Source organism: Lontra canadensis, unplaced genomic scaffold (genome assembly GCF_010015895.1).
Source record: "Lontra canadensis isolate GAN:19392208 unplaced genomic scaffold, GSC_riverotter_1.0 scaffold105, whole genome shotgun sequence".
Taxonomy (NCBI): domain Eukaryota; kingdom Metazoa; phylum Chordata; class Mammalia; order Carnivora; family Mustelidae; genus Lontra; species Lontra canadensis.
In genome coordinates, this window is record NW_022631099.1 from 1,540,946 (window position 1) to 1,560,548 (window position 19,603).

Below are 19,603 nucleotides of genomic sequence, written 5' to 3' on the forward strand. Positions count from 1 at the left end.
TTGTAAACACACAACACATTCTATTACTCGGATATGAACTCAAGTGGGTTTGAGAGCCCTCTGGGTATGTTCCATCTTCCGACTAGCATGGGAGCGCCTCGAGGGCTGGGATTTGGTCTCACACCCCGCCCCCAATCTCCCCACGCCTGGTTCACAGCACATTCTCAGCCTCTGCGTGTTGAAGGAAGTTGACCGGCGGAGGCCTCCAGCTCTGGGCCTTGACAGATTGGTGTGAACGGCCCAGTGAGGCAGAAACACCAACTGTCACAAGCCATTAGGGGTGCCCCTCCCTATCTCGCCTTACCTCCCTCCGGCCTTCTTTCCTTTCTCCACAACTAGTCACAGCCCAAGGGGAGAGAAGCCTGGAGCGAAGACCGAGCCCACGTCCCCTGCTGCCCACCAGGTCTCAAACACCTGTCAGTGCCCCATCCTGCATAAGCCGCCCGCCCCGCCGGCCCTGGCTCTGGACTCTGCTCTGAGAGCATGGACCGTGGATGTGGACAGGAGCAGGTGACCCAGAGCCAGGGCCCCAGGTTCAAATCCTGACTGTGCTTCCAGCCAGCTCTGTGGCTGTCTGCAAGCTGCCTTCCCTCTCTGGGCCTGTTTCCTCCTGTACTAAACGTGGGTACTCACACTGCCAATTCCACACAGTGTGGGGATCGAGAGAATCACAGATGTGAGAACACCCTGAAAGGTGTATCCTTTGGCAGGGAGAAGACTGGAGTAGCAGTCAAGCCGTCCTAATCTGAGTCTCCCGTTTTCTGTCCTTAGACAAATGCCCTGACTTCTCTAGGCTTCAGTTTCCTTATGCATCAAATGGGCCCTTTGGGCTCTGACGGTCTTTGCTTCTGAGAGCTGGATTCTAAGGAACTCTCTCTCTCTGAGCCCTTAGATTTCCTGTTCTAAGGAAGATGACAGAAAAGCCAGAACCCACTTCGATCCCAAGGGAAAAGTGTAAAGGGACAAGGACTGTCTTCCTGAGTGCCCTCCCGTTCCCCATCCCCACCAGGGCCTCGGCTTACCTCCTCTGCCCGCTGGGCCTGGGGATGGTTATCCAGAAAGGTGCCCTCAAGGACGGAGCCCACAATGGTCAGGCCCTTCCCTGCCTTGAGCTGGGAAGTCAGCGAGAGCAGCTGGGGGTGTACCACATTCTGGTCTTGGTCCACACGCACCAGCACCAGCAGCTGTGGCCTGAAGAGGATGCAAGGTGGTCCACACCACACACGCCCAACCTCCCCCATACAGCACACACCCCCGTGCCATAAGCCAGTGAGTTCAGTAGCCATCCATCCTCCATACCCCCACCCCCTACCTGTCCATTTAAACATCCACCCACCCATTTCCTTGAACATCAACCCATCCCACCAGCTCCCGCACAGCCCCCCACCCATCTCTCATCCACCTCACTTATCCATCCATCCATTCACCCATCCAGCCCTCTCGTCCGTCAGTCCCCAATCGTATCTGTACTAATTTCCCTATACCTGCATTAATCACCTAATCCCCTGACATCCACATGCCCCCTGTCCATTCGCACATCCACCTGTCAGCAGTCACCCTCCAATTCACATATACACTTGGCCATCGACCCAACTACTTATCCATTCATTTCCTTTTTCATTTGCCCCCCCCCCCAGTCCATCGCACTGGCCATCAGTCTAGGAGCATTCTCTAAGCACTCAGGGTTAGACCCTGTGCTGAGCATTTAAGAATCCACAGATGAGTAATACAAAGCCCTGATCTCTGGAAGCCCCGGTTGAGTAGACACCAGCAAGCGCAAGCCAGCAATGTCCTAGGCATAGCTCAGCCTTCAGGCCTTCCTCTCGGCCAAGCAACCTGAGGGAGATGAGTGAGGCCGGGCTTACAGAACCATCATCCAGAAAGCACCCTGGGTGGAGAAGTGGGAGGTAAAATTCCTGCTTCTAGTTCTGCCTTCTGTGACCTCTGAGACCTTTTCTAGCCCCTGACTTCCACACAAGTAAAGTGGAGGGATTGCTCTGAATCTAGAGATTTCTAGGAGCCCCTATAACTCTCTAAGTGAATGAAGCCACCTCTCCCAGAGCAAACGCCACACGACGTTACATTCATCTGTCTCTGCATGTGCCTTCTCCGTGGAACTGCCAGCTCACTGGGTTCCTGCAGACTAGAAGGGGGCCTGGCGTGTATCCTGCGATCGCACATTTTTTAAACACATGACGGAATGAACAGAGGGATGAGGAGATGGCAGCTCAGCCTGGCCCCGGGTGCTGCAGGGGGAAAAGGTCAGACTAGGCAGGGCTGGGAAGGGGAGGTGAGGGCAGACCATAGCGGGGAGGAGAGCACTCACTGACCAAAGCAGGTGAGGAAAGTCAGACCCTGCTCCCTGCCTTCCCTTCCTTCCCTCCTTTCCCTTGGGCCCTCCCCACGCAGGCCTGGCCACTTACCTCCAATTCTTGGTATGTGGGGGCCCTTCCTCCAGGCGTAAGAGGGCATAGCGTGCGGCACTGAGGGACAGGCCTCGGATCCCATCACCCCACTCCTTCTCGGCCCTGGGGGTCCGAGGGGATCAACCAGGGCAGAAAGTCAGGGGTGTCAGTAAGACCCACGCACACCCAAGTGGCCGCCCCAGGACAGAGGACAGGCAACCATTCTGCCACCTCCTTTTCTCAAAGCTCCACCCCCTCCCTCAGCTCCTGTCCTCTATCTCCCAATCCCACCCCTATCACCCCATCCCCTCCCCCACTCTTACTTTATCCCCACTCCCTCCCATCCCTTAGCCTCTCCCATCCCTCCCCATTCCCCCGCCAACGCTTACCCTCGGTACTCAATGTACTTGTAGATGAGCCCAGCAATGAGCATGGCCACCAGCGCATAATACCAGGAGCAGATAAACATGAGCGCCAGGCAGAGGCTCATGCCCAGGAAGGAAAGTGTCCTGGACAATGGGAAAAAGACCCAGCCCCTGAGCCCTGGCAGGACTGTCACTCGTGCCAGGGCTCAGACAGCAGGAGTTAGATGGGGTGTGGCGTGGACAAGAACTGGAGGTCTAGGGTGGCTCAGGTCTGGGGGAACTCGCAGCATCATCTCCACGAGCAGCCCCATGGGGATTTGGGACCTTCTGGATGAATGAGCAGCCACAGACTGTGCACCACCCCAAGCCCCACACAGCTTGTGAGTCAACACACTACCTTGCTCCAGTGCCTTTGCGTCTGCCAGACCACCCTGCCAGAAGCCTTCCAAGGCAGAGTTCCCCGGAGGGAGTCAGAGGCAGGATCTCCCAGTAAGAGTGTGCCCCCAGGAAGAGGCGACTGGCAGAGCAGGAGCACTAAGATGGGAGTCGGGCAGCCCAGGTCCTAGTCCTGGTATGCCATAGTCTTTCTGGGTGACTTGGGGCCAGTCCCTTCCCCTCTTTGTGCCTGTTTCCTTTCTGTAGAGCAAGTAGGGTCCTTCCTACCCTGTCTGCCCCACAGGCCAACCGTGAAGCTGAAGGGCCATAATGTGAAATGATCAGAAGAGCCCCGGGCTCCATGTAGCAAGCGTCTTCTGTGCACCAAGCCCCGTAACACTCACAAGGGCCCCATGAGGTCAGTGTGGTTGTCACCCCCATTTCACAGCCAAGGAAACTGATGTCTCTTCTTCTAGTCTGTAAGATGTTGAGCAGGATGGGCAGGGGTGGGACCAGAGCTGAGACCCCAGATGGTCCTGTTATATTACTATGTGTGATCCAGAATCTTTCTAGTGCTAGTTGGGCTACAAAAGCCAGAGAAACGGGCTCCCTATTTAAGTTTGGGATCCTTAGACCTCGGGGATGGGCTAAGGTGAGGCGAGGGTTGGGGTGGAGGCGAGAGGGTGGTTCTGGCAGCCAGGGAAGGGGACAAGGTGCCCACCAGTGGTAATATCGAAAGCGTGGCCTCCAGTTGGGCGTCCTCAACAGCGTCTGCACTGCACAGGCCAGGTTCACAAACATGTAGCACATCAGGAAGAACCTAGAACACAGAAAAGCCCCAGGAGAGACAGAGATGCAAAGGGAGGCAGAAACAGAAAGAGAAGCATAAAGAAAGAAAGTGGGAAAGAGGGTAAGAAATTGGGGAGGTGGTCAGATCACATTCTGGTGCTGAGGGAGGGATTTGGAGGCCAAATCCCCTTAAAACACACCATGGTACATGTGGGAATGAATCTCCATATAACAAAAGACGGACCGTTAAACAACTGGGTGGGCTATCCAGGGTCGCAACTGGAGGATCCAGGTAGAGAGACGTCCCCCCTCCCCCAGAGCTGATGGAGTGGGCAAGAGGCCAGCACGCACATAGAGAGGATGGGGGCGACCTCATCAAGGGACGCGATGAGGATTCCAATCTCACAGATGCAGGCAGTCAGCAGCAAGGCCCATGTTGGCTCTCCATTTGCTTTGCCGTGGCCAAAGACCTGGGGACAGAGCAGCCACCATAGTGGTCTGAGATCTCAGAGACTTGTCATCTCTCTTCTCCAGTCTTGGGGACTAGTGCAATAGAGGCAGGACTCCCCTAACCAGAGGAAGGAGGGAGAGGACATGTATTCCTCACCCTTTAGGGGTACCCAAGGGGATGTCAGGCTTTGGCTGTGTCTCTCCCACTCTGGCATTGGTAACTCAGTGCAATGAAGTTCGAATCATCCCTTAAGGGGAAAAGAAGCACCTGTGGGACAGATGGAGAAGAGCTACAGGGTCAGCAAGTGGCCATGACTGTGTGCTCTGTGAATCTTTTTTTTTTTAAGCACCATGGAGAGAGCTACTTCTTCTTGCCCTTTGGCTGCCTCCCTCCCTGGTCACTCAGCCAAAAGAGGGCCATTTGTTCCTCCCCTAAGAGCAAACAACTCTCCCCAAAAAGATGACACTGCCATAGGCCAAATCCCAAATAAGGCGCACCCATTCTTCTTAGTGGGAGTGCAGAACGGAAGGGCCCCAGGGGGCCTTGGCTCCCTGGGTGGCCTCTCTGGGCAGTGGCTTGGCTGGCCGGTGTAGTGGATGGGCTGTTCTTCCCACACTCTGCCCCTGACTGACCTGCAGGAAGGGCACTATGCCATCCCGGGAGATGGCCTGCAGCAGGCGTGGGGCCCCCGTGAGGCTCTGCAGCCCAGCCCCACAGGTGGAGAAGAAGGATCCAATGACAATGACCCAGGGAGACGGCCAGGCCAGTGTGCCCACCACCAGATTGCCATTCACAGCTTCGCCAAACCTGGAATGAAGGGACAGGAGATTCTGGGTGAGCAATACCTCCTCAATTTCAAGGGCATGTCTCCTACACCAGCCTCAAGACCAGCTGTGTTGCCCACCACAGGCCTAGGCTCTAAGGGAGCAAGGCGAGGGGAGGAGACAAAGCTCCTGATACCCTGGACACTTTCTATGTGACCCTGGGCAACTCATTTAACCTCTCCTTGCCTCAACATCCTCAGTGGTATAACAGAATGATGATAAACCCATGTCACGTGATTGGTGACCAGATAAAAGGAGATAACATAGGTGAAATGCTCAGTACCGTGCCCGGAACAAAAGTGATCACAGTAAATGGTCAATTGTGTAATATTATGTTAATGTGGCCAAATCCCTTAGCTTGTTAGAACCTGTGCCTCCATCTGAAACATGGGGTTCCGACCTCACTGGGTGGTCATGGTCGTGTGGTGTGAACATCAAAGGTAAGCCATTTCTAACAATGGCACTATCTTCAGTTGGAAGATGCCTCCTAGGTCGGTAAAGAGAGCCCTGTGACTGGAGTGTGGAACCAGAAGTTATGCTCAAATGGGCCATTGCTGAAGGACTATGAGAATCAAATGAAGGGTTTTACTGGATGACTTGCTGAATCCCTTGCGATCCTGTGGGAGGTCTATGATTAAATGAAATAAGTGTTGATTAAGTTGCCCTCAAAAGTGAATAAGTGTAATATATGCAAATTGTCCATTTGGCCAGGTCACTCCCTTGCTAAAACCTGTCAGGGTGCCTGCAGTTTTCAATAAAATAAAGCTCTAATGTCCTGGTACCAAAAATCAGGCTTCCAGGACTGGCTCCAGCCTCATGTTCCCGTTCCCCCAGCCCTTACAGAAGCCAGGACAGCACCATGGAAACTGACTTCTGTGACAAGACCTCCTACTTCACCCTGCTGGTGGCGCATGCCCACACCCTTCAAAAGTGTATGTTCCAGAAGCTCTGAATTGCTTATAGCTACAGGCACCCACGTGCATGTGTGCGCACGCACGCACGCACGCACACACAGAGCTGTTTCTCTTCTCTACCTTTGTTCATGCTATTTCCACCACCTAGAATGCCCTTCCCACGCCTAGTCACCTAAGTAATCTCTACACAACATTTAAAGTGAAGAGGATATGGGAACGCCTGGGTGGCTCAGTCGTTAAGCGTCTGCCTTCAGCTCAGGTCATGATCCCAGGTGCTGGGATCGAGTCCTGCATCGGGCTCCCTGCTTCTCCCTCTCCCACTCCCCCGCTTGTGTTTCCTCTCTCACTGCTTCTCTCTCTCTCTCTCAAATAAATAAAATCTTTTTTAAAAAACCAAATAAATAAATAGAGGATAAATGAGAAAACATGCATAAGGCACTTCCATCATCACCTCCTCCTCTCCTGCCTCCTGGGGACTAGGTTGCAGTGTCCTGTGCACAACCAGAGCCCTTGTACTTTACTTTATCCCACTCTTGCCACCCTGCATTCCAAGTCTGTTGTTGAGTATGGTCACCAGCCCCCAAAGAGCTCCCTCAGGACAAAAAGTATGTGCTATTTATCTTTATTCCCCACAGAACTCTGGATAACAACCAACACATAGACATCTAGGAAATGTTAAATGAGTTAATAGATTTTAAAGGGGGGGTAAGTAGTACTATCCTTGAGAGAGAGACACACACACACACCATCCAAGCTTCTTGAGCAAGATAAAATATAATATAAGGTAGGTTTGCAAGCCACCCTGTGAGACCTCCCTCCCACAATTCCCCTTGCACAGGCTCAGCACTCCCTGCTGTGTCTGTTTCCCAGAATTTAGTACCCTATACCCACCACCCAGGACAGAATCAGCCCTGATTCCCTTACTTACTTGTCCCGCAGGACGACCCCCTCAATGCAGGCCCCAAACAGAACAACGGAGCTGATATCTGTAGTAGAGGATGAAGGAGAATCTCTGGGGTGACATTCCCCTTTCTCCTCCCAAGCTAGCCGGGTGAGGCAGAAGCTGAAGCTGCCCTCCCTCCGGGCCTCCCCGCCCAGGGTACTCCCAGCCCAGCAGTGCAGGATACAGACAGCAGAGGTGGTGGCAATGGCCAGGATAGTGCCGGTGGGAATTGACTTCTGGGCATCCCGTAGGTCCCCGGAGCGGTTAGAACCAGCCATGATCCCTGTGAACAGAGGAACAGCTAGGACAGGGTCCACAGGAGACCAAACAGAACAAGAAGAAAGGACACCAACCCTGGAGTCAGGTAGCCTGGGATCTAGTCCTGGCATACCAACTGGTGTGGAGACCTTGGCCATATTCTTTGGCTTCTCCTGGCCTTAATTCCCTCATCTGTGCAATGGGAACTGGATTGTTGGCTCCTGCCCATGTGATGAGATTGTAGGACTAAGAAATTTCCCACATCATTATTGACTCTCTCCACCCATCAGTCCCAGGCAGAGTCTTCTGAGCTCCCCTTCACCTGTGACTGAGGGGAAGTAGATGCCAACCAGCAGGGTGAAGTAGGAGGTCATATCGCTGAAGACATAAGGATGGTCCATGTCGACAGGGGTGCCCTCCGCCAGGCCCACCGAAGGCATCCCACGTCTCTCCACAATCACCCCTTTAGTCAGGTAGGAGCTCCAGAGGTTCTCTGTGGGGGGGAGAGAGGATGGTCAGGAGGAAGACCAGAAGTCAGGGTGTTAGAGTTCTAGGGCCAGGAGGTGGGGTGAGCAAAAAGGGAGGGTCAATGTCAACCACTTCTCACTTCCCTGGGGTCTTGGCTCTATTTTATTTCCACCAACATTTCCCAAGCTCCTGCTTTGGGCCAGGCCATGTCCAGAGGCTTTGCACATGAATTAGATCTAGTCCTTGCCCTCAAATAGTCCCGTCTAGTGGGGTAAAAAATCATATAAAGAGCTATCTCAGGCTGATTCATTATGTCCCAAACCGATCTCAGCCACCTCAAACCAGCTCCTTTTTTGTGCCTCTTGTCTCAACAAATGACACCACCACCATCAACTCAGACAGTTTTATGTTGCCCTCAGCTGCTCCCCTGCCCATCTCCACTTCAAAACCATCTCCAACTTCTGCCCACTATTCCTTTTAAATATTTCTCAAATATGCACCTTCTCTCTTTTCCAGGGTTCCTCCACTTCTGCACTATTGACATTTTGGGCCAAATAACTCTTTGTCATGGAGGGCTGTCCTACAGCACTGTAGAATGTTTAGCAAAACCCTGTTTTTTATGCATTAGATGCCAGTAACAAGCATCTAGTTGTGATAGCCAAAAATGTCCCTAGACATTGCTACATGTCTTCTGGGGAACAAAACAGTCATGGGGGAGAACTGCTGCTCCACGCCCACTGACATCACTCCATCACTCTAGATTAGAAAACCATCATCTCTCACCTGGACTCAGCATCACCCTCTTCCTGGACTCCCTGCCACTGTTCTCTCTCCCTTTTACCTTATCCATATTAACAGCCAGAGTGAACCTTTAGAAATGATGAGCTGACCAAGTTCTTCTCTTATCTGAAACCCTTTGGTGGCTCCTCATTGTCCTTAGGACATGGTTCAAACACTTCAACATGGCTTTCAAGGCCTGCCACAATCTGGCTTATGCCAGCCTCTCCAACATCATTTCTTGCCCCTCCTTCCTTTGCACTTTATGCCCCAGTCATACCAAATTATTTGTGGTTGGAAAGACACAATATGCTCTTCTCTGTCTGCATGCTCTCAGGCAAGCTGTTCTTCTCCCTTAATTCCTTTATTCCCCTTGTATAACTCAAAATCTCTTCTTTTTCCCTCAAAACTCTTCTAAGATGAGTCTAGGAAGGCTTGTCTTGCCACCTTGTACACATGACTGCTCCCTCCGCTGTGAGGTCTCTGTTCATTGAATGCACATCTACTCAAATTGCAATTTATTTGCTAATACATCTGTGTCTGCTATTAGACTCCTTGAAGCCAAGGACTGTGACTTATTTATGCTGTATTCCTGGTGCTTAGCACAGTCCTAGAAACTAAGAAGATGCTTAGTGAATAGTTGTTAAACTGATGACTTTCTTTGCTACTAGGTGGTAAGATATTTGAAGGCTTCCTGGTATTCCTCCATGATACCAAGGACAGAACATGGATCAGAGTAAGTGCTCAATTAAAACTGATTGAATTTAAGTGAATCCCAAGGAGAGTTCCTTAATCCTGACCGTTTAACCCACAATCCCTGTAGTGTTCCCTGGACAACAGCCCTCTTCCCTCCCCCAGACCTTTGATGAGGCCACTGGCGGCGCCAGGGATGCCCTGGATCTCCGTGACATTGTTTCGGGTGAAGTACTCATCACAGGTGGCGTTGAGGAAACGGGAGGAACAGAAAAGGCCCCAGAGCCTTGTGGTCACCGTCTCATTTCCTTCCCAAGCCAACTTGGCACAGACATCAAAGCCATGGCGAGACAGTGTGCGGTTCCCCAGGAGGCAGATCCTAGGGAGAGAAACAAGGGAGGAAGATGGGGGAAGGACATAACCTTGCCTTGGCTTCACAATAGAACCACTGGGGGAGCTCTAAAAAACACAGATCCCAGGGCCCCGTATCCAGAGATTCTGATTTAGTTGGGATGGAGCCCAGAATCAGTGTTTTTTCAAAGCTCCCCCAAATGATTTTAATATGCAGCCACCGCCAAGAAGCACCGTTTTAGTGCAACGCTGTGTTTCAGCACCATGGACAACAGCCTCTGTGCGTCATCCTGGCAGTGACATGTAAGGGAATCTATCCTTAAGAAAGAGGCAGAGCCCATAGAGATCTGAGCCCCTAGACCCTCTCTTCTGTGACCTTGCCCATGATAGAAAAGGTGTCCCAACACTAATAAGTTGTCCTATTCCAGGAATTTGTCCCCATTCAGGAAATGTTCCCCTAACATAGAGAGTCATCCCTTCAGAAATCGTCCCACTTGGTTCTTCCTAAGCCCACCCCATCCGCAAGTAGTTGACCCTCACAGGGGAAACTCTGCCCACCTGCAGAACATATTACCCCACCCTGTAGAGATTCCCCCCAAACCAGGAGAGCTTTTCGCTCCAAAGGGAGGTTGCTCTGAATCCACAATCACTCAGATTCTGAGAGATGAGGAGAGGGAGGTTGGCAGGGGCTGGCATTGCAGACCCAGAAACAGAGCCAGGGAGGAGGAAGACAATGCCTTAGGCTCAGAGCAAAAGCACTTACGGGAAGTTGGGCGGGTCAAAGGCAGATTTGATGACCCCAGCATAGATGGCCAGGATGGAGAGGATGACACAACCCAGGAAGACAAGGGCAAATTTGTTGACATACTTGACGCCCACAAAGACCACAGTGGCCATGCAAGTGAGCACACAGGTGCCATACACACGCATATTGTTCAGCATGGCTGCTGCCTCCCCGCTGGCATCTTCTGCCTTAAAAATGGCCATAGCTGGGAAGAGGTAAGCCTGCAGAAGAGGGCCAAGGAGGTCAGGTGAGTGACACAGCAAGAAGAATCACCCCCAAGGATATAACCCAAAGTGCAGAAAGACACTTTGGGAAAAAAAAAATATGCTCATCACAGCATATTTACAGTAGCGTAAGACTGGAAATGACATCCACTGATAGGAGGAGATGTGATCATCTGTATTCTTTCTGCACATGTGTATTTTCTAAAATTTCCATACCAAATATTAATATGTTGCTATTCTTAGAAAAGTTATTTTCACTTATAAATGATATTTACAAAGGGAGCTTCTAATTATTTAGGGAAACCCATACAGATCTATTTTACAAAGACAAAATACAATATCATGTTGTAAAACAAACCAAAAAAAAAAGAAGGAAATACACCAAAATGTTAATGGTGATTTTCTTCGGGCAATTATTATTTCCCTTTTTATGTTCTCTGATATATTGGCAGTTTTACCCAATGGGCAGAACTGTTTTTATAAAAATTTTTAAATTATTTAATTTTTTTAAGTCATGGAGGTCTATTATTATCCTCTCAGAATGTGGCTCTTTGGGTCTTTTATTCACCATCCATCCTCTCTGTCCCCATACTCCTCCTTCTGCCCGCAAACCAGACGCTGCATCTTTTAGTTTCTGTTCTCCAAGACAGTGTGATAAAGTGGAAAAGCACTGGCTTTGGGGTCAGAAAGGCACAGCTCCATATCCCTTCCACATGTTCCTTAAAATTCCTGAACTCTGCTTTCCTCATCTGTAAAATGGGGACATTATCTAACTCATGGAACTGTTGTTAGGACAAACTAAAACGAGAAATTGCAGGCCAAGGAGCCTGGATATGGTAGGGGCTTGGAAAATGTCAGCCCCACTTTCTGTGTACCAGGCAACCCTCCTCAGCTCCCACCTCTTCATGGAGGAGCCCGAAGAGCCAAGACATCGGCAGCCTCCCCTTCAAATACTGACCAGCAACCTGACTTCTTCTCATCAGTCACTACTCCTAACAGGTCTCTTTACTCGGCTCCCTCACATCCTTCTTCTCTTTCGCAACCTACTGGTCACCAGCCCTGGACAGTGAACACACACTGGGAAGCCAGCGCAGTCCCAGGCACGTGGCAGGCAACCAAGACGCAGCTATTGTGTGACATTAGTTTTTTTTTTTTTATTATTTCTACCACGATTTTACTCTTTTTTTTTTAAAGATTTTATTTATTTATTTGAAAGAGAGGCAGTGAGAGAGAGCATGAGCGAGGAGAAGGTCAGAGGGAGAAGCAGACTCCCCGTGGAGCTGGGAGCCCGATGTGGGACTCGATCCCGGGACTCCGAGATCATGACCCGAGCCGAAAGCAGTTGTCCAACCAACTGAGCCACCCAGGCGTCCCACGATTTTACTCTTATCGACCCACCTCTACTACTTAGTAGCTGAGTGACCTTGAGCAAATCGTCACCTCTCTGAGCTTCTCGTTTGTAAAATGGGCATAATAAGATTTAAACCTCATGAGGATTCAAGAAAATGACTGTAAAGCGATTGGAACTCTGCTGAGAGCACAGTGGGTGCCCGATGAACGGCAGCTGTTCGGTTACGTAATTACTGTATCTTGTCTCCCCAACTAGACTGTGAATTCTTGAAAGACAGAACCACAGGGGCACCTGGCTGGCTCAGTGGGTTAAGCTTCTGCCTTTGGCTCAGGTCATGGTCTCAGAGTCCTGGGATCGAGCCCTGCATCAGTCTCTCTGCTCGGTGGGGAGCCTGCTTCCCCCTCTCTCTCTGCCTGCCTCTCTGCCTACTTGTGATCTCTCTCTCTGTGTCAAATAGATAAATAAAATCTTAAAAAAAAAAAAAGACAGAACCACATCTGATTTCCTTTTGGCCTCACTGAGTGGCTTGGATCTCTCCCTAGTGGGTGTCCAGGGAGCATTAGTTAACTGACTGACAGCCTGGAACCCCACACCCCCTCCTCGACCCCTCTCACCAGCAGGATTTCAATGGTGCCCAGGATGTACATGGCCCCAGCGAAGGTAGTGCCCAGGTAGAAGCAGAGGCCCACGGCGCCCCCAAACTCTGGGCCCAGAGACCTGGAAATCATGTAGTAGGAGCCGCCAGCTGCAGAAAGAACCTGGTGTCATCGAGTCGTTCGAGGGAAGCTGGGCTGCCGTTAGGGGTGAGAGGGCTCAGGGACAGAGGTGAGAAAGGAGTTGTTCTGGGCCTCACGCCTTACAGGCTGCAGCCCTAGGACTGGTGGGAGACTAAGCCAGCCACTCTGAGTGGATTTTGCTGCACTAATTACCATGTTGCTAATTACCCCTCTAAGGAGGTCATGGCTCAGAAAAATAGGATGACAGAGAGGAGGGTCTCAGGCAAAGGGAGATATGGCATTGCCCTGTTCAACTCCATAAACAGCTTCCCTACCTTCCCCTTAATACCACTGCCCCCCTGTACCCCACCAGAATCACAGCCCAGCCCCCAGGTTAGCAGTATTGTCTCTCTTGGTCCTGAAGGCCCATAAACCCTATAGCCCTGTCTCCCCTTCCAACCATCCAGGCCACCCTCCCAAACATCCAGGCCCCTTCCCCCTCCAAGAAACCCCATCACATACCAGGTACAACTCCATTGGTTGCAATAGCACTCATGGAGATGGCCGTGAGCATTGTCTGTCAGGAGAGAGATCATCAGAGTGGCAGCTAGGGCAGGGGCCGCAGTGCCCTGGGTAAAGGCCAAACGTTATACCCCATAAACACCTGCCAAACCCACAAGTCCTTGCTGAGCTTCTCCCTGGTCGTGTTCCAACTTCTACTCCTGCCAAGTCCTTCTTGTCAAGAAAACCTCTTATTCACCACGCACACGGAAGCATCACAAGCTACTTGTGCTCATCAGAGAGCTCTGGAAATCCCAGTTTGGCCTCTGACCAGCTGTCTGACCTGGGACAAGTCCCTTCACTTCTCTAAGCCTCCGTGTCTTTATCGATAAAATAGGCGTGCTGTCTTCCTACCTAAAGGCACACACTGAATCTGATCCTCAGCAGATGTGGGACAAACCCAGACCGAGGGACTTTTTACAGACTTACTGATCCATGCTCTTCCAGAGTGGAAACGCCATGGAAGACAAAGAAGGAAGCGCTGCTCCAGATTAATGGAGGCTAAAACGAGCTCATAAATGAATACGAACGTGATCTTGAGTTTTCTCCAGTTACAGAGGACATGATTGGGACAATTGGCAAAATCTGAATGAGGCCTGCTGCTAAACCATGATTAAGGGGTCACTATTAATACATCGTTAATGTCTCAATGTTAGTTGCCTGGTTTTGATCATCGCACTGTGGTTATGTAAGGGGATGTCCTCGTTTTTAGTAAACACACACTGAAGGATTTGGGATAAAGAGGCATCATGTCTGCAACTTGCTCTCAAATTCAAGGGGAAAACGGTACTTAGAGAAGGGAATAAAAACGATAATAGGTTAACGTCTGTTCTATTCTCGCAAATTTCCCGCATGTCTGAAATTCTGTCAAAATAAAAGTTAAAAAGAAATAAAATAGGGGTACTAGCGTCAGTCCTGGCTACCACACACGCAGAGGTGGCTCTCGGGCCGCGTGCGAGGAAACGGAAACATGGCGAGAAGTAGGTGTTCGGTGAATATTTGATATTTTAGGGAGGATGGAAAGGATCCTGTTACAAAGCTGTCTGTGACCCACGCTGCCATTTTTTGTGAGCCCGGGGCCGACCACAATGTTAATGACTGTGGTTTTCAAGGCTCCAGGTTAAAGGATTTGATTTCCTTCACTATGCCTATCTTTTTCATCAATGAATCTGCATTACTTGTGTAATTATACACACACTCACTCACACACACACCCAAACACAGATCCAGGTGAAACCTGGTTAGTGGCCATCGGGGAGCAGCCTGTGAGATGCAGGAAGGACCAGTCAGACCTAATTTACTCTCAAAGCTCATACGCAGTGGTTCCTATAAAAAGCTCAGGTCTCATGCCTCCCCGCCTCCCTCCCCCCCACCCCAGGTTCCTGCTCTGGCCCAGCGGTCCCGGGGCGGGGAGGGGAAGGCGTCACTCACACAAGAGCAGCAGATGAAGACCATGCAGAAGGCCTCCATGATGCCCGCGATGCCCACCACCCACGTGAGTCGCAGGAAGAGGATGACGCCAAAGATGTTCTGCAGGCACGGCAGGTACACGCCCATAAAGGTGCCCATGCGTGGGGCCTGCCGAGGAGGCCAGTGTCAGTTCCTGCAGCCCCTAATCACCGCCAACACCCCAGACCCACTCCTTCTCCCCTTTCTCCATCCCCCGCTCTCTGCCTTTCTCCACCCCCACCCCATCATCCCTTTTCCCTCTGGTGCTCAACCCCTCTCCCTCTCCCCTCCTTCTTCTTCTATCTCTATCCCTCATCCCCCAACCCCTCCTCACCCTCTACCCCCTAACTCCTAGCTCTCTGCCTCCATCATCCACCGCTTCAATGGACACTCTTTTGTCTCCCCATCCTCTCTCCCAACCACCCTTCCTTCCTCCCTCATCCTTTTTTCCCCAAGGCCCCCACCTGCACCGGCTTCTTTTTTCCACCCTCATTATTTTCTGCTTCTTCATGCTCCCTACTTCCCTGGGGCAGGTTGGTGTAGTTGGCCAGGCCACTGAGCAGGGAGGACACCATGGGGCTGGTGTCCATCTCCTCCTGTGGAGGGAGGGTGGCAGTGGTAAGACACAAGGTCCTAAGGAAGGGACAGGCGAGCTACGTGGTAGGAGGCCGGGAGAGATGGGGTCAAGGATATTGAACCATGGGGGCTGGGATGACTCGGGAAAAGAGGAGGAACAAGCATGGAAAACAGGGAAAGACACGGCAGGATAAGGAAAGGGAGCAGCAGGGGTGACGGGAAGGAGAATAAGGTGGGCCTGAGGAGGGCGTGGAGAGGAGGACACCTCCTGAGGGAGGGAGGGAGGGATGGCAGATGAACGAAAAATGAAATGGGGAGGGGGGGGCGCCCCAGCAACCCACCTCAAACAGGGCCATGTTCTTGCCATCGTACTCCCTTCCCTTCTCTGTGTCAGTGCTGTTGATGAAGGGGCTGCTCTCCTTGGGGTTGCCATCACCTGAGAAGGCAGAGGAGCCAGGGGTCTGGCGTGAGCTGCTTGTCATCCCTCTGCCCGCGCATCCAGCTGCGTGGCCACTTGAACTCTCTGAACCTCCGTTTAGCGGAGCTAACGGTATCCCGCCGAGCTGTTTCAGCGGACAGCACGTACAAAGAGCCCAGTTTTTAATGAACATGTGAGTGCTTCCTTGCCCTTGGGGGTCCTTCTCCATTCACCAGGACACCCTAGATTCTCCAGGTTCCCCTCCTTGACCATATCTGGGACCTTGCTGGTGTTCTGGGATGGAAGCATGCTCTTTCCCAGAGGCAAAGATAGAGAACACTACAGCCGGAGGCCCAAAGGAAACTCCACCTCTTGGAGAAGTGACCCATTTGGCATCTTCTGTGCTCCTCATGTATCTTCCGTCAACACATATTCACTGGCTCTCTCCCATGTGCCAATACGGGCGTGGGGAGGGAGGGGGGAGTAAACACAGACCAAGACACCATCCCTGCCACACGGAACCCACAGGCAGGAGAGATAAACCAGGATGTGGGAATTTCCAACCCAGAGTGGTAAATTCTGTCATAGAAGATGAACAAGGGACTGTGGGAATACAGGAGAGGCATTCAGCCCATCCTGGGAGGTCACGGAAGGCTTCCCAGAGGAAGTGACGAGGAGGCTGAGAACCGAAGGATGAGTAAGAGCTAGATAGGGAGGGAGGCGGGAGGGTGTTCCAGCACAGAGAACAGCATGTTCGCTGGCTGAGAGGGGAGAGTGAACAGAGTGGGTCAGAGATGCTGAAAGAAGTTTGGTCTGGCTTGAGTCTGACGAAGGGGCATGGAGAGAGGGGCTGAAACGTGGAGACTGACCTATGAAGAGATGAGCCTCCGAAGGTGTGGGCTGGGTCCTTAAATGATTAGCAGACCATGTTAAAGATTTGGGCCTTCATCCAGAGGACAATGGGAAATCATCGAAGAGTTTCAGGCAAAGACGTGAGCTTTCTAAAACACAGCTCCCATGAAGGGAGCTGTGCTTTAGAGCAACCACTCTGGCCTTTAGATGAAGAAACACAGATGCTGGTTTGAGACTTTCAGCAATCCAGGCAAGGGTTGATGATGACCCAGACCAGAGCAATGCAGGGCAAGGGGCAGACTCAAGAATTACTGGCGCATATTTCTATGCCAGATGTTTGGGGATGTGGGAAGGGGGAATCAAGGAAAATGCCTGGGTTTCTTGCATAGGTTAATGTGTGGGTGATGGTGCTATTTAGTAAACGGGGGCAGAGAAGAGACGGAGGGTGGGGAAGATGCTGAATTCCATCGACAGTAGGGCAGAATAGGACGCTCAAGCAAATATGTCCAGAAGCCACTTGGATATACAGAGTCTGGGGCCCAGGAAAGAGGTTGGGCAGAGAAAAGATGACAGTAACCCATGAGACTATGTGGAGGAAGTGTGTGAAACCATGTATCTGGCTGAGATCACCCAAGGAGAAAAGCTCTTGGACACCTAGGAGAGGTCCTTGCAAAGAGATGTAGGAGACCCCCACAGGCACTTAACCTTGGCTTCAGTCAGCACCCTTTCTCACTTCTAGGGCTGAATCCCAGTAGCAGACATCTCTCTAGACCCTGGGGAGACTCGCCAATAAATAAATCCCGAATGAAGTTGAGGCCCTATGTATTCTGAATTTCCTGTCCCCTCGTCTCCTGTCATGTCTCTCTCCACCTCCATCTTCCCAAATCCTTCCCCATCCTTCTTCCTACCTCCTGGAAACCTCCCTTAGTCACCCAGCAGGGGTCCATCCCTAGAGCACAACCTGTTACAAATCCAATCTCAGCCTGACTCAAAGTCATGGAAGAGGGAAGAGATGCCTCACCGAATCAAGGGACAACTTCTCCTACCTCCACCTCATCCATCAGGCCAGGAACTCCTGCTTCCCAAACGGGGGGGGGGGGGGGGGGGGGGGCAGCATCACCTCTTCCTTCTTACATATGAGTTTCTGGAAATGACAGACCTTTCCCACAGTGAGAACCTAGCACATAATAAATGCCCGGGGGGAGGAAAGTCTTCGGAGGTAAATTCCCCCAGCCTCCCTTCCTGACCCCCAGGGTCTCAGAAGAGCTGTCTGTGACCAGAGAACAGGAGAAATGAAAAAAGAGAAGTGGGTTCCTCCTCCTTTTAAAATGCTGACAAGATGTTTCAGATTCTCACCACACTATGGAGGGCACAAGAGGGTTTGAGGCGAATGAGAGCAAATTTCTTGATGGTTAAGGAAGAGGGTTGGGGTCAAGATTTAGGCCCCAGTTCCAGCTTTCTAGGCTGTGTCGACATATTGGGCAAGTCGCTTAAACTCTCTAAGCCTCAGTTTCCTCCTTTGCAAAGGGATAATAATTGTGCTTAATTCACAGGGCTGTCCTGAGGATTAAGGTAAATAATGCGTATTGGGTGTGCCTGGCACATAAACGGAACTATTGGGGCTATTATGAGTACGATTATTATTCATGTATCTGGTGCTCCACTCAGACCGGGGTCCCCATCCCATGCCCCTCCCCAAGCCCCAAGATTTAAGTTCCCTGTGGGTCTGTGTCCCCCTCCCGACGGCGTCCGCTTAGCGGCGAGAACAGCCGGACACGGGAGCCCCTCCTCTCTGCCTTTCACGCCCCCTCCCAAGCCCCTCCTCCCTCCAGGGGTCCCGGGGCCGGTGCGGGGCTGCAAGGCGGGCGTCCTGGCCCGAGATCCGGCTACTAGGCAGCCCCGCGCCGGTCTCCATGGCGACCGCGCGGGCAGAGAGCGCAGCGCCGAGCCGAGGCGGCCACGCGCCCGCAGCCGCTTATGTAACGCGACGCGCAGCGCGGAGCCAGGCTCGGGGCCGGATCCCAGCTAGGAGCGGAGGGCCGGGGAGAGGATGGCTCGATAGGCTCGTCCTGGGTCCCGCCCTTCCACCCGCCATCTGGACTGGACGCCAGGCCGCCGGCCGCGTCTGCCGCGGGCTGATTTCGTCCGCTCCTTGGAACGGCGGGCGCACTGGTTGCGGGGAGAGGGGCGAGCTTCAGGAGTTCTCAAAGGAGCCGGGGGAACTCGCCCTGAATCCTCAGAGCCAGGACGCAGGCTCTTGGGTACCGGCGAGCGGCGCGCGCGCGGGAGGCAGGGCCAGACTGAGGCTGAGCCCTCTCCGCCTGGCCCCCGCCCCGGCCCCCGCCCCCTGGGAGCTCTCAGCCCGAATCGGCTTTCAATTAAGCTGCGGCGGCCAGAGCTCCAGGGGAGGAAACAGGCGAGCCGCGCGGGCTAAGGATCCTCCCTCAGGGGCCTCGGACCAGGCCTGGGGGAATCCCCAAGCCAGATTGGGGAGTGGAGGAGGGCGTCAGACCCCAAGGGGATAGGGGTCTTCTTTAGTCCAGAGGATTCTTCTTTAGTCCGGAGGAGTCCTCTTACTCCTCGGGATAGTACCACCTCCCTGAGGTCAGTACCCAGGTCCTCACCTACATCCCCAAGAACCTAAGATCAGAGATGGCAGAGGCTCTTGGTCTGATAGACCCTCTTCCCTCAAGCCCAGCAGGTCCTTAGGTCCCCTATGACCATCTTGGGGCATCGCTGGGAGTCTGCCTCTCTCTGGGAACCCAAACATCTGACCCAGGTCCTGGCCACTCTAGTTCCAGGTCCTGGACCCTACACACAGAGAGAAGGTCTGGAGACAGACCCTCTATACTGAGTCTAGAAACTAATGGGGAGTGGGTAGAACCAAAGGGAGTTCCTTGTTCGACTCCTGTTCCACACACATAAATGCTCTTTTCTAGCTCTCCTGAGACCCCATGGAAACCCCAAGACCCAGAAATGCAAAAACCTAGGGGTAGAGAAAGCAGGGGCTGGGGGATTGGACAATACCCTGTGCGGGGGTGGGGGGTGGGGGCAGAGAT

At 52.3% G+C, this 19,603-nt stretch overlaps 1 protein-coding gene across 3 annotated transcripts in view; it reads right to left on the minus strand.

Moving 5' to 3' along the window:
- SLC12A5 (solute carrier family 12 member 5) overlaps positions 1–19,603 on the minus strand; it is a 35,950-nt gene that overhangs the window by 6,856 nt on the left and 9,491 nt on the right. For all 3 annotated transcript variants that reach the window (XM_032838556.1, XM_032838558.1, XM_032838557.1), the window contains exons 2-17: positions 15,616–15,710; positions 15,163–15,294; positions 14,681–14,827; positions 13,211–13,265; positions 12,587–12,717; positions 10,377–10,618; positions 9,430–9,641; positions 7,647–7,817; positions 7,251–7,349; positions 7,052–7,109; positions 5,018–5,192; positions 4,286–4,404; positions 3,867–3,965; positions 2,795–2,914; positions 2,424–2,528; positions 1,023–1,191 (exon numbers count right to left, since the gene is read on the minus strand). In XM_032838556.1, the coding sequence (XP_032694447.1) occupies positions 1,023–1,191; positions 2,424–2,528; positions 2,795–2,914; positions 3,867–3,965; positions 4,286–4,404; positions 5,018–5,192; positions 7,052–7,109; positions 7,251–7,349; positions 7,647–7,817; positions 9,430–9,641; positions 10,377–10,618; positions 12,587–12,717; positions 13,211–13,265; positions 14,681–14,827; positions 15,163–15,294; positions 15,616–15,710 (2,129 nt within the window). The remainder of the gene's footprint in view (positions 1–1,022; positions 1,192–2,423; positions 2,529–2,794; positions 2,915–3,866; positions 3,966–4,285; positions 4,405–5,017; positions 5,193–7,051; positions 7,110–7,250; positions 7,350–7,646; positions 7,818–9,429; positions 9,642–10,376; positions 10,619–12,586; positions 12,718–13,210; positions 13,266–14,680; positions 14,828–15,162; positions 15,295–15,615; positions 15,711–19,603) is intronic.